This window comes from Zonotrichia albicollis, chromosome 6, assembly GCF_047830755.1.
Source record: "Zonotrichia albicollis isolate bZonAlb1 chromosome 6, bZonAlb1.hap1, whole genome shotgun sequence".
Taxonomy (NCBI): domain Eukaryota; kingdom Metazoa; phylum Chordata; class Aves; order Passeriformes; family Passerellidae; genus Zonotrichia; species Zonotrichia albicollis.
The window spans coordinates 18,550,342-18,565,539 of NC_133824.1; the positions used below are offsets into that span (position 1 = coordinate 18,550,342).

At 43.1% G+C, this 15,198-nt stretch overlaps 1 protein-coding gene across 6 annotated transcripts in view; it reads left to right on the forward strand.

Annotated features, from left to right (window-relative positions):
- LOC106629350 (uncharacterized) overlaps positions 1–15,198 on the forward strand; it is a 41,075-nt gene that overhangs the window by 9,901 nt on the left and 15,976 nt on the right. For 3 of the 6 annotated variants that reach the window (XM_026792733.2, XM_074542678.1, XM_074542679.1), the window contains exon 2: positions 13,270–13,334. The exons of 1 other annotated variant lie outside the window; for it this stretch is intronic. In XM_026792733.2, the coding sequence (XP_026648534.2) occupies positions 13,270–13,314 (45 nt within the window). In that variant the 3' untranslated portion in view covers positions 13,315–13,334. 2 more of the 6 variants (XM_074542676.1, XM_074542680.1) reach the window with 1 other exon arrangement.

Below are 15,198 nucleotides of genomic sequence, written 5' to 3' on the forward strand. Positions count from 1 at the left end.
AGGACTTTGCAGAAGTAAATGGAAATGAATAAGATCTCAATAGAGGAAAAATGGATAATTGAAAAAGTAGAACTGCAAATTGCTGCAGAAATTCACCTGGAACATAAACCAGTTATTTAGGACCAAGGGTGAAATATAGTTTTGAGTGGGTCCATTTTTTTTAAAAGGACCTCCAGGCACACACTGCCAATTTTGCTTGATATTTTTCCATTGCAGTTTTTGTGCATGGAAAATATAGGTGAGAATGTCTACCGTGTTTGAAAGTTTAAAGACTACTTTCTGAAATGCAGACCAGTGGATTTTACTTCTACTTCATCAAGAGATTCTAGAATGAAAGGGGTGGGAAGCAGAAGCCAAGAAAAATGGAGAACAGCAGATGTTTTAAAACAGCAGTTTCAACCCTATTATCCTCTTCCCTTGTTTTCTCTATTGTTTTCTGTGCTTCAGCTCAGATGAGCAAAACTTGATAATCATGGAGTCCCAGAATGGTCTAGGTTGGAAGTGGCCTTAAATATCATCTTGTTCCAAACCCCCTGCACGAGCAGGGACACCTTCTGCTACACCAGGTTGCCCAGAGCTCCATCCAGCCTGGCCTTGAACACTTCCAGAGATGAGGCACCCACCATTTCTTAGGGCAACGTGTTCCAGGGCCTCACCACTCTCACAGTACAGAATTATTGCCTAATATCTAATCTAAGACCACTCTAATTCAGTCTGAAGTAATTGCCTCTTGTCCTGTCATCACATGTCCTTGTATAAAGTCTCTCTCCATCTTTCTTGTAGGTTCCCATTGGCTACTGGAAGGCAACCCCAAAGCCTTCTCTTTTCCGGGCTGAACAACCCCAATTCTCTCAGCCTTTCCTCATAGGAGAGATGTTCCACCCTTCTAATCATCTTGGTGGCCCTCCTATGAGTCACTGCAGCAGCTCCCTGTCCCTCCTGTGCTGGCCCCCAGAGCTGATGCAGCCCTGGAGTGGCTCTCAGCAGAGCAGAGCAGAGGGGCAGAATCCCCTCCCTGGCCCTGCTGCCCACGCTGCTCTGGATGCAGCCCAGGGCACGTTTGGCTCTCTGGGCTGGCAGTGCCCATGGTGCCTCATGTGCAGCCTCTCAGGCAGCAGCACCCCCAAGTCCCTCTGGGCAGGGCTGCTCTGGGGCTGCTCATCCCCAGCCTGTGCTGGGGCTTGCCCCAACCCAAATGCAGTACCTTGAATTTGGTCCTGTTAAAATTCTTGAGATTTCCCTTGGCCCACTTATTGAGTTTGTTCAGGTCCCTCTGGATGGCATCCTGTCCTTCAGGTGTTTCAAAGCACCACTCAGCTTGGTGTCATCTGCAAACTCTCTGGGGGTGCACTTGAACCCTTTACCCATGTAATTAAAGAAGTTATGTAGTAACATTGGTTCCAGTACAGACCCTTGAGAGACACAATTTGTCACTAATGTCCATTGTGTCTCTGAGCTGTTGAATTCAAAGTGTAAAACAGCAGTGGACAGTCAAGACTGTACAGACTCAGCTGCACTCTGCAGTTGTAACAGAAGGAGTTCACCTCGATGAAGAAAAGATGAAGCGAAGCTGTAACTTTCTCGCAGTCACTGATGCAGGAGCTTGTCCCAGTACTTCCACCTGAAGATGAGGAAGAGGAAATAATCTATATTAGAGAATTGTTTCAGTTAATTTCCCAGTTAAGCTCTTCTTTTTTTTTTTCCTCCAGATTGTAAGAGAAGACTCCTTCACAAAAGCCTAGAGCTGTGTTAAGCAGATCACTTGTTTCACAATAAGCAAGCCCAACCTTCACCCTTGTTTGAGCCCCCTGATGCTGGTAAGCCAATCCCTGGTGTGTGGAACGACAGAGCCCTGCACAGAGGCACACGGGGCACTGAAAAATTTATCTCCTCTTCTAGAGAAGCTGCCAACCAGAGGTTTGATGTATTATGTAGTAATGCACAAGCCCTCCCACCAGTCAGAGACTGCTCCAGCCCTATCAGAAGGATTGATAACCACATCACCCCTGTACTGCAGAGCCAGCTCAGACACTAATTCCCAAGGGCTGGACCACAACACTGAACTTTTACACGAAGAAGTAATGTGAAGTGCTGTGGGCTGTAAAATACAGTGAGGTTGTTGTGGGAGAGGATTGGCGACACATCCACCTGCAATGGCTGTGGGTCTCAGGCAGTGAAGCAGGACACAGATGGTAGCTGCTCTGCATAACAGTGACCAAGTTTAGCAGAGAAGACATAATGCCATGTCTCAAATACTGCTTTTTATTAGCATATCTGTGTGTGGATTCAGGGAAAGAGAGTTCATGATGATCAGCATTTCAATGGAAAAGTTAGAGTATCTGTCCTGACATTTCCATAAACCAGGCAAAAGAAATTGTAACAGCTGTAGGTGTTCAGTGAAGGCATAAAGCCCTTAAACACCATAAGTCAGTCCGGGTTCATCCCTCTCTGGATGCTGAACCATAATCCCTAAGTGCCCAGCACTCACAGAGGCTTAATCCTTTTCAACAATGGGATGAGCTGGAGGCTATATCCTTTCAAGATTTGCATAACACCCCAGCACACATGTCTTTTGGGAGGATAAGAGCTGCTTAGTATGTCCTGCATTCATATTTTTGCAGCCATTTGGTTTATATCCATGTCTCTCTCCCCAGTGGGAAATCCCAAGCTGATGACATTGCCCTCAACCCACCACTGTGCTGGTTTTGGGCTTCCCAGCTGGCTCAGCCCAGCAGAAAGCATTTCTGTGTCCTGGGTGCAGCCCTTGCCCTGTCACACAATGCATCTTGTTGGAGCCACCCCAGTGTGACCCCCAAACACACACAGGGTCTGTGCCCTCTAAAGATACAGCAGCAGAAACGTGTAAGAACATGAGAACTGGGGCAGTTGTGTGGGGAAGGACAACGGCTGACTGGTTTCTCATGAAAGCCAAGCCACAGCATCCTGGTGTGAGCCAGGCTCACAGTGCTGTGAACCTTGACTCACCCTTTCTATGTGCAATTCTTGTGCTGCATCCTTACCTTGAGGGTGATTCACCACAGAACTCCACAGTCACTGCTCCATTGCTGCAGCACTCCAGCATGCTGTGTTTCAATTGGGTCACCTGGATACTGCACCCACTGGAATGGAGTTTACTTTGGAACAAAACTGGGTTCTGGTGAGGTTCCTACTTCCTTTGAAAGGGAGAAGCAATCCTGACATCAGCTTTCCTCACTTTAATTACTCTCAGTGTTTTCTTCATGCCAGCAATCTCTCATGGATACAATAATCAATTCTCAGGACAAGGATAGGAGAACAACTAATACATCTGAGCTGAAAAGAGAAAAAATGTATGAAATAGAGAAAAAGCCTACAATGACAATTAGCCCAATCTTCAGTTGTCAGCTGATATCCTTGCATCTTCCTTTTCCATCAGCTGTTTCTCTGACCTTCTTTTGCAAGCCCTATAGCAGCTTCCTCTGCAAACTGGCAGATCCACAGAGTTCCCTCAGCTCTTCTTCAGCAGTACAAGGCACTTGTGTCCAGCTGCAAAGACTTTCATTTTGCCAGGGACATATTCCAACATTATTAACTCTGGTGTGTTCAACATAACTTTTAGCCTCATGACACTTTTACTAATCTACAGTAGCAACACTCTAAAGTCCACACACATATGGATCATCCCTAACCCCCTGCTTGGGAGAGCAGAGTTATAACAAGGAACTGAGGAAGGAACTTGGAAATGTAACAACGTACAAGTCAGAGTGGACATTCTTAAAGCCTGTCCCAAAAAACATAATTATTTTGCCTTGTCCATTTCTTTCTACAATGTGTACATAATATTTTCCCTTGCATAACAACATACAAGAATCTGTAAGAAATACATTTTAAGGAGTGACTTGTCTTCCTCTGCCTGCTTCATTTACTGTTTAAACAATTCTGCCTCTGAGAATGGCACTGGAAATACAAATCTGGCACTTGCATGATAAATACCTGATACTGCAATGTTGAAATTCCCCCAGATCTGTCACCAGAGCCATTGCATAAAACTCATTCAACCAACAGAGGCAGAGTGCAGGCACACCTCAGCAGCTAGACTCATCCACTTATAGTGTTTATGCAAACCTGGTCAATGGGGTGGAGTCAAAATCAGTAATATTGTAATCTTACAAGAAAACACAAAATGTCCTCATCTCATTTAACTGCTGCATCAGTTTAGCCACTGTGTGCTTGGGGATGCGTCTGTGCTAGAAAAGTGATGTTGATTTTCCATCCCTTGTCTAGTTACAAGTTTCACCACAATCTGCAAACACCTGGAGTACTAAAACCATGCAGAGGCCAAGTACCTGCTGCTGGACAGCACTTCAGAATGGGCAAGATCTGAGAAATACAAAAAGCCCAGAACAGACTGTCAGTCAGAGAACAAGTGCCTTCCAGGGCTGCTCACCTTCAGCCTCACCCCTGGGAGGCAATGGGCCCAAGGGGTGCCCTCCAAGTGCTGCCTCAGCAGCTCTTAAGAAAGACTTAAAAGTGAGGGGAAATCCTTCACAAATATTGCTGTAGAGCAACGTAGGGCAGAGCATTAGCTTGCCCAAGATAAGCAGAGTGAGAACCAGAGCCAGACCAGAGTTTTGCAGCACCAGACCCACAAAGAACCCTTGGTACCATAGATTCCAGCCTGTGCATGGTGCCCAAGGAGGCACTGCTGGCCTCCATCTCAGACTCCTGGCTCTTCAGGACAATGAGCCACCCATGGAGCACAGAGGGAGTTAAAGAGGGAACATTTGGATGAAAATTCATACCTCAGTTTCAGAAGAGGTGGGGGAATATACTCATATTCCTCAAAAATGCTGTGGCTAAAGCATGCTTAGAGCAGGCACCCACTAGGGCACAGTCAGGGGGACACATACACAGTTCTGCAGAGCTCAGTACAGAAACACAGGCAGGAAATGAGAACAAACATGAGCTTACAATGGGATTATCATTTAAAAATGCTGCCATAAAAAAAGACACCCAAAAGAAGACAGGTATTATTCATCCCCATCATGCCCTCCTGTCAAAGAAAAGGGAAGGGTTGGCTGTCAAACGGTATCTTTCAGATTTAGATTTTTTTGGTTTTTTTTGGTTGGGGGGAGGCAGGTAAGCAAATCAAAACACAAAGACAAATTTGTATTTATTTTCCTATCTAGTATACCATAGTACTTTCCATTAACCTTAAAATTAAAAAAAAAAGAACAAAAAAAAAAACAAACAAAAAACCCCCAACATTGATAAAATAAGAGCTGCTGGTATTAGTAGGAAGAATTTTGTGACAGGCGACTTCCTGCTAATAGCCCCTTGCACACAATGCTGTGGAAGAGAGAGAGGTGAAAAAACACTGCTATAAGCACTAAGGCCATTTAATCCTTAACATGGGAATGTATTTCTGCTCTTTTTCCCTCCCTAGATTCATTTTATGTTCCCATCAGAAGGTTAATTGTGTTAACAGGAGTTACAGCCACAGGGGAAAGATGTGATTGAATGCTGAGTGCAGTTTTAGCTGATAACCTCCGAGTGAGTGAAAGGGCACAAAGAGGGGTTGATCTCCTCTAAAGGGGTTGTCAGTCATTCAGGAAAAAGTGCAGCTCTGGGAGAAACAGCCTTATCTCCCAGGACACGAAGAAGAGAAGCTATCAAAATAATCATGAAGCTACACTCATGCCAGGCTCTGTGGCTGTGGCTCTGACACTGGAGTTAAGCGAGAATAACAGGCTTTTTTGTGTATGTGAGCAAGCAGACCCTGACTTGATGCACATTCTTGAAGACTGATTAGATTGCATGAATATGTATAATTAACAACAGACCCCAAATAATTATACCTCTAAAAAGGAGGCATGAAATCTTGACATCTTCTAGCTTGATAGCACAACTCCTGTGCTCTCCATCTTTTGCTGGATTGGAGACATGATTGCATGCCAAGATTTTAGGTAAGACTGTCTGGGAAATCGTTCACACACATTTACACTTAATCAAAAAGGTCCATAAAAGGGTCCTTTGTATGAAAAGCAAGGCATTCTCCCCATGCCCACGTCTGAACTCATCCTGCTAGGATTTACAGGAAGTAGCTTGGAGAAGAAGGGCTAGTGTTTTTTAAGATTGAATATTTGCATAAACTGTAGTTGATGAGAGTGGGCATTTGTGGAAATGTTTGCACTCATAGAGACAGGACAAAGGACCAAGGTATATTTCAGTGCTAGAATACAAGCAGTGAAGTTTGTGACTGATTTCTCAAAGGTGCACTGGAAATTCCAGAAACAGAAAGCCTTCTCCTCCTTTGCACTCCAGGTCTACCTTAGAAACGCCTTATGAGCACTCCAGAAATTATTTTAGCTGCTGTTACCAGCTGAATTGCAGTTGTCCTTTTCTACCTTGTCAAAAATGCAGCTGCTTGTCCAGATAAAGCCATAATATAAAAATGTAGTCCTGCAAGAGAGAAATAAGTAGATGGGGAAAAAATACTTAGATTTTTTGTTTAAAATGCCCAAGTCTAAGCCTGGCAATCTTTTCCCCAAAGCATTTAAGTGCAAAAAAAGTTCTGTAATATTAACATCCGCAGTGCAACTTGAACAAAGCAACTAAAAGGCTTATTGACTTGGTAGCAGGGAAAGCCAGTTTGAAATATTTGATCCTATCACCAGCTAAGCAAGTATGTGTAAAGTGTAAAGCCTGCACTTGTTGATTTCTGAGATAAAAATCAATAAAACTGTCCATAACCTATAACTCTTTGGTTTACCTCTCCATAGAGATCAAAAGAGAGTAATTAGATTTCTGCCTGACTAGCAGGGGTAGAAAACTGTTTCATTTTGGATCAAAACCTTCCCAGTGGATTACACCTTCTATCCACTGCCTATCAACACTTAACAATTGCTTCTGTATTTGACTTTGACAGAACTACCAGAATGTTACCATCTAATTTTCAGTGCAGTTGATAGAGGGCTTGGATGCTTTATTCTAGTGTCAGGTTATAAAATTAATTCTTCTCACTTCATATTTTACATTTTTACTCTGGCTAGTGCTTTGTAAAAGCCGGCCTTGCTAATGTGATTAATAATTAAAAAACAAAACTACAATACTCATCCTACCTCTAATTTACAACAAGAAAAACCCCTTTATCTATTATTGATGATCCAGCCTTTGTATTCAGATATCACTCTAAACAAGCTGTTGTCTGCCTTGGATTGTCCTTGCATTTCATATTCAAATGAGGTGGATGCTATTGCATATATTTTCATTTGATGACATTTTAATATCACCAGATGCTATTGCCTGCCCAGGAGATAACTGTTCCAAATACAGCCTTCTTCCCCCCCTAAGCACAGTGGTATTAGGTGATGAGCAGGAAGCAGGTCATGCTTCAAAATAACATTTTATAACACTTGTTACTATCACAGTGTTCTTGCATTTTAACAGTCCAAGAGACTCAGTATTAATGTTTATTTTAAAGAGAAATGTCACTCTGCATTTTGATCTTTCTTAACTAAGCAGCTTTTTGAACAGGCTAAGAGCATGAAATACCAAATAACAAATAGCACTCACAACAACTTCACATCCTAGATAGAGATTAAATATGCTGGAAAATATGTGACAGTTATGTTGCATGTAATGAGCTGTGGTGATGGACAGATGCAATAAATTCATGCCCTGATGCAGAGGGCCTTGTCAGATGAAGCCCAGACCACAGACAGTCACCTGAAGTCTTCCAACACATCCAAGTCTACTCAAAGTAAGCTTTTGAGGACATTTTGCTTTCTTATTTGCTCACAAGACTATCAAACCTCCCCATTCTCACAGCTATGAGACTTTAGAAAATAAAAACTAGCCTCATTTTTAAGGAAGAGCTGAAGCTTGCAGTATTTGAATGTGGCCACAAGGTATACTTGTACAAAAGTATTACACAAAGTTTGACCTCACCCTGAGTGTATGGATTTAGACTGAAACTCCCAGGAGCTGGAACATCTTTTACTATACCTTGAGCAGGAAAAAGCACCCTAACCTCTAAAAAGGAAGGTATAACTAACATTTTGGGGTTTTTGCTTCCTGTGGTTTCTGTGTCCCTGCACAATGCTGGGACAGAGAGAGAGCGGTTTGCAGCCTTGGAGGGTTTTTTTTGTGGCACTACACCCTGACACCAAGAAAATCTTCAAATGGTGGCAGAAACTGGAGTTAAAGTAGGTGCATTCTGCCACTTTTCGTCCAGTGACCACTATAGAGAAACCTAGGACAACTGCTATGCAAACAGACTGCCTGACCCCTCCAGGGGCAGGACTCCTCCGGACTATGGAGGAGTCAACTAACTACTCCAGGATGTCTTGACATGCCCCAAGACCTTCTGAGTGATGAAATCTCCTCTTGCTTGATCAAAGCAGTTAAAAAGAGCACACGTCCCATCAGATTCACCCAGAGCAGAACACAAGGGCAGAGGCATCCCAAGCTCCAGCCCTTACAGCTATGTTCCACGAGAGGCTGGCATTTTGCTCATGTTCAGAAGCAAAACAGACACTTTCCTTTCCCTGGAAGCCACAAAAGTTAGAGCCCAGACTCTTGCTGATGTGGCCCTACTATTGCACTTCAGTTCAACCACACAGCCCAGGCTCAGGCAGATTTGGCACTGTACCCCCCAGTGTGACACTAATAGATCCAGGACAGACCCAGCATCTCCACCGAGGGAGTTCTTGCCACTGCAAAAGTTTTGGGTGTTTCCACAGAGGGCATGCCTGCTCTCTGTCATGCCTGAAACAGGGACAAACGTCAGTGCTCACCCCCAAAGGCAGAGAAAGGGCTGCACTCTGTGCTGTGATAATGGTGCTCAGCATGCTAACATCACCAAGCAGCAGGGAAATGCTCTGCGTTTGCAAATTCATACACAAGATGGTACAGATTGCCCCGCTTGCTTTGTCCCTGCCCAGACTCCCATCTGATCTCCAAATCCCAGCAGTTTTCACTGCAGAGGCCAGACAACACCATGTCTGCCCAAGTGCTGCTCATACACCTGAGCAGTGGGTTCTGGTGGCTTTGAATAGAGATGTGATTGTGAAATGTGGCAGTAAATATTGCTAACTTAAACAGTTTTGAGAGCCTTTTCTTTAACCTCAATATTGTCAGCTGCTTTCCATCCACTCTTCTCAATTTTAAATAAGATTCAATTCTATCCACAGTTTTATTTTTCACTTAGCAAAATACCTTTTTATCCAATCTTTATCCTGCATCAGTTTCCATTAAATCCTGATGATATCCATTAGCATGAAAAAGAGTCATGCTCTATGCTATGCTATTTCTATTCTATATCCATTGAAGACTTACACAGGTAGAAAAAACATTATGTGCAGGCCCACAGAACAATTTCCAATTGATAAAGCTGATCTAAGGTAGTCCCACCCTTCTGATGCAATTCACTGGTTTGACCCACTGGAGTGACAAAACTACCAAATGAAATGTTCATTAAATTGCTCCTATTAAAAAATGACACAGGTCTCAAAAATAATATTTTTAGAGAGTTACTGCTTTATCTTAAATTTTATACTATCAGAATGGCTCAGGTGGTTAAACTGAACAAGGAACACTTTGTCTATGTTCACCACTTAAGAAATCATTACAAAAACAAAGCTGCATTTTGCTGCAATGTAGATGTGCCAGAGGGATCCAGTCCTTAACTGCACACAAAACCCAAGTCTTCATTCTGACCTTTTGAAGGGCATAAAATAGATACTTGAGGATGGGGGAAAGATAAAGCACTTGTCCTCATGCCTAGTTTTAAGCAGTAGCTTCCACGTTTTGCTGAATTGGGAGCGGTGACTTAATTGTGAAATTATTTGTATTTGAAGGCAGTCATTTCATTAGGCAACCTTAGCACCTGAGGAGGACAGCTAAGCTAGAAGTGGCACTATATTAGTACAAAGCCATTGTTCACCTGACATCTCTGGAAAGATGTTTGGGCACTTTGTGTTCTCTCCATTGATTCCAATTTTGCTGGTGAGAAGACTATTCCTCATCAGTGCCCCCTGTTTTTCCCCTGCCTCATTCTGCTTTCTGCTCTAGAAAGGAGGCAGCTTCCTGTCTTTAATAAAGTCACACCAGTCAAGAAGCACTCCTTTGACATAACAGGCTGCAACATAACAGACTTGGAAAAGTCAGCAACTGCCCCTTGTTCTGCAGTGCACCTTGCTCTCCACTCTCCCTCTGGCCAGCAGCTCATTGTGTGACAGGGACACACTGTTCCCTTTCCATGGGTACCTATCCTGGTGCTGCTGTCTGTCTGCCTCAGCCTCGCAGGCATAGGAATTGCACATAAGCTATTTCCAGGCAGGCAGTGTTCTTAGACCTTTCTCTATAGATGCCAATTAGAAGATTAGCGTCTTTTCTCTCCCCCTCTTTGCTATTAAATAGTCACACAAAAGCTGAGCTGACAAATTGCTCTCTCTATGGTGTGGGACAAAGACAGACAATAGATCAACATCATTTCCTATACTCAAATCCTATTAATCACAGATTAATGAGAACATGTCTGGGGGGGGAGAAATTACCCAAATGTGGGCATATTGTCTTGTTACCCATGTAACATCTGCCGTGGCTTTACCTTTAGTGGCATGTCATCCTTTATCACATTGAAATAATGTTTGTTCCAGAAACATAATTATGATAATGGGTCCTTCCTTTAACAATTACTGAGGTACAGTAGGATTATATTTCTTAGTCACTTGGTTTAAAAAATAGATATCTCTTAACTATTTTCTGAATGCTTCTATTATTCATTATCTGATTAAGGAAGATATGTTTATAGGCATTAATAGAAACTTGTTATTCTTTTTATTATTATTAATTATAATTTTATTAATTACTTCTCTGAAAAATCATATGTGCAGAAGTAAAGCTAGAGTCTAGCTTTTAGTTTTTACACTTAGAAAACTATTTCTGTTTTGGCTCTTAAACAACTGCTAATTTTTCATTAATTCACATTACAGCAGTATTAGACCACGATGTTTGTTTTGCAAAATGTGCACTTTTCTAGCTATCTTCTTAAAATAATTCTATAGCTGAATAGCATATCGATTTGTTCACATATTTTCTCATCTATTGTTGCCATTGATAAGGAATACTGTTCAGGGCAGCAGCTCAGCATGTATAATTGCCTCAGATCATTTCACTGCTCAGCCTGGATACAAATTCAAAGTTTTGCGTTTATCTAATTAGAATTCTTTGCAACAATTCCTAATGTTATCCTCAATACGAAACGGGATGCTTCACAGATAAATAGCAAAGCAATTACAGCTATAATGAGCCGGCAAATAAAGAGGAACTGCAGTCTACACGTGTGACCGTGTATTTCAAAAAATTATTTGGCCCTTGTTCGTCACGTCCCGAGCACTTGCTGGTCCCTGCCGGGCAGCCGCGCTGAGCAGGCTGGGGCGAGAGGGGCCGGCACCGCGGCGCTGGCGGGTGTTTCAGCACCGCGAGGCGGGACAGCTCCGCACGGCACCGCGGGTGCGCCTCGCCCCGGGTGGGAGTCGGAACCGGCACGGGAATGGGCATCGGCACGGGCATCGGCATGGGCACAGGCACGGGAATGGGCATCGGCACGGGCACAGGCCTCTCCGCGGTCCTGCCCCGCCGCCCCGCCAAGGCCGGCAGCGCAGGGGTGCCAGGGCCCTGGCAATTTTTTGCTCTCCGGAGGTGAGGAGCTGACCAGAGCGGGGCAGACCCACCAGCCCGTTAGATATACACCATCTATGTCTTGCAGCGCTGACACACCCTTTAAATGTGCTTCTTAATTAATACCGGGGTCTGCTGGTGCCACACTGGGCTGGCTGCTCGCTGCAGCACTCAGCTCACAGGGCCAGCCTCCCCTGGAAGGTGCCACAGCCGTCACCTGAGCACCCAGCATCACCTGCAGAGCCGAGGACCATTCGCAGCTGGGATCACAGCTGCTGGCACATGGAGCAGGGAAATACCTCAGGAGGCCAAGGAACATTGTTAGGGCTGCTAAGGTAACCTCCAACCTTCCCTAGGAGACTTGGGTGCAGCACTGTACCTAGTGCCATTGCTCACTTGTGATGCAGAGACCTGCACCCTCTTCCTAAGGTAGGCTCATTAGCCATGTGTTTAAAAAAACAAAAAAGGGATTAGGAGCTTCTGTATTGCACTACACCATATTTTACACCCTCATACAACAGTTTATCACATGCACCCAAGACACACAAAAAACCCCAAATGCTTTTATCTGTCCAAGGAGTGTCCACTCATCCCTCTTGTAAGTATCCCTCACCATCTGATGAAATTTAGTTGTATTGGGGTACTCTCCAATCCTTCTGTAGGAATGAGGCCACGTTCTTGAATTATTAAAATACTCACTAAGAAGAGAAAAGAGAGTGATCAACTTTGTTGCCTGGTGTCTAAGACAACCAGAGGAAAATCTAACCACCTCTTCCAGTCCCTGCTCCAAGAGTGGCTCATACAACTTCATTCAACAGCTGTTCTGTACAGTACCCTATAGCTTGGTGGCCTTCAGGAATATTTTACCTGGACTACAAGGCATCAAGCATAAATAATTCTTACCCATCTCCGAGGAAGTAAGCTTAGCAGAGTGGCCTGGTTCCACCAAAGTGGATGGCACATGGAAACAGAGGAGATGCACTGCACCTTCACCAGGCCTCAGTGAAATTAGTGGATCTTAGTAAATTGGGAAGTCCTACTTTTTAGCTCTTGGCATGAGCAGTTAACTCAAAGCAAGCACAGAGAGATCTGAATCCTCCCAAATCCTCCTCCCTCACCTACATCCTGCATGACTGATCTAGCCATTCAATTACCAAATACAAGGCCAGTGACAAGGCTGCCAGAGCTTTCTGTATATGGCCAAAGTACAGTAAAAGTTACTCCAGTGGTGTTAAATGTGAAATCTGCCTTGAGGATTTCCACAGATTCTAAGTACATAGTGGCAGATTTGTTACCATCTTACTGCAGGGGTTCCATACCATTGTCTCCTTATCACCAAAGCTTCATACCTTCTTGGTGCTTCTCATGAGCAGCTCCTCAGAGCACTGACTCTTTCTCCTTCACAAAGCAGCCAACTGATTCCAGCTCCCTTCTTAAGGGGCCACCCCACTCTTTATGGCACTCTTCTTCTCATTGGTCACAGCTGTGGCCTGTTAAAGTCAGGCCTGCTCCTAATCTTTGATAATTGGCCCACCTGCAACTCCTTAGGGGTAAGATTACTTTCTACACTATCTTTATTTTCTTATATTCTATCCTCCTACACAGATTCACCACCCTGTGGAGAGAATCCTGCTGAGGCGTCCTTTCTGACAGAGCAAGGCTTGGAACAGGTAGTTGCTATGACCTGACAAGGTCAGGGTCCTTCAAAGTATGTTAAAAAAAAAAAAATCTTCAGGTATGTGGGATCCACAATAAAGCCACCTTCCAAGTAGGGAGACTTTGGGTAGCAGCTGCTGAAAATGGTCTTAAGAGTTACACTGGGATTTAGGCACCTTATTTCTGTCCAAATTCTGCTTCCCTTTGTGGTTTTGGTCTGCAAAATGTGGCTATATAGCCTTTCCAAGTGACTGAGAGGATAAAAGTATTCATGGTTTTGAGGTAATGGTGCTAAAATTCTGGTAATGGGGATCCAGAGATAGCTGAGGGCTGCTTACTCACACTGTGCTCCCTTTCTCAATAACTAATAGCATGTCTAGGCTTTGATGTTGATGGGTAGGCAGAAGAGTGGCCTTGATTAAAAGCATTAATTTACCTCTCGCAGATAACAGATTCATATACACAGATCTAAATCAGGAGTAACTGCATCAAAATAAACAGCCCTTGGGTAAAACAGGTGTAAAAGAGAAGAGAACCAGACCCTGCATCTAGCAGATATATGACAAGGTAAATGCGCAAACACAAGAAAAGTGAATTATTGCTATTATATGTGCACGTTACATTCAGTACCATTAAAATCTAATGCTACAAAGAAAATACCTTTCAAGCCTGCAAAGTATAGGCAATAGGGGCTGTCAAGAACTCATCAGAACCTGTGAATGCTTCCTTTGTTTATGTTGCTTTCATTGCAGCATTGATATAAATCAGGAGTAGCTTCAGTCACTGAAAACTGGCAGAAAAAATCAGGTCCTTTAGCTTTAAAGAAATTAACTGAGACACATTGACTCAAGAAAGTCTTTAAAATTTTTTGAATTACATCTTAAATGAACATTTAATCTTATAATTTGTCAGCTTAGACAATAATATTAAGAGATCTATGCTGATACAAACAATTGTGTTAATTACAGTAAAAGCCATCAAATTAAATTCAGTTCCTGGAATCAATAGCATTTCTTCAAGTACCATTTCTAATTATGGCCATACCTTCCATTTGGGCTTTTATTAATGCATATGTTATATCTGTCACCTTCTTCAGCTGTGAGCAAACTCACTGTATGTTAATTCACACCTGATAACAATCGTTTTTCTGGTACTTACCTTCTAAACCTGATGATAGGATGTGTCAACACCTATAAGATTTTTTGTTTTCTTTGAGGACTTTGTGAAAGTTATGTTTTTATTTTAAATTTGCTGCTAAATGACAGTTTCCAATTCTAATTATAAAAACGGACAATAAAAATGAAGAGTAAAAGGCTTTACTCTCTTTGATGCAGTCTCTAACCTCTAGACACGCTGGGAAGTAACAAAATCTGAGCAGATTATACTTTAGAAACTGTTACTTTAGAAATTTCTCACTTCAAGGACAAGCTCTCTTGCTTCCACACAGATAAAGGATGCCAGTAGTTATTTAGTCACACTTCCCCCTGCCCCCAGTAATCTGTTTATATTAAGTTTAGACCAAATACTCTAGAAAATTCCCCATCGCACCTGCCTTCCTGTTCAACACCCATTTTCACGTTGTGTGTCACAGTCAAAGCATCACCATTCAAGGGACTCTCTCATGACAAACTGCCAGGACACACTAAAGACTGGTGTGAGTACATAATACCTCATGCTAATTTCCAGCATATTTCATCTCCACAGGCTTGCCTCCCTCTACCCACCATGTCACCAGTGAACTCCTCCAAAGTGACATAACCTTAATTACATTTCAACTTGATCCCAGAGGAAAGTGATAACTTGGTTAACTGTTGGGAGGCAATTTTCAGGCTGAGCCGCAGGTATATTTTTTCACAGACTGTTCTCAGGCACAACTAT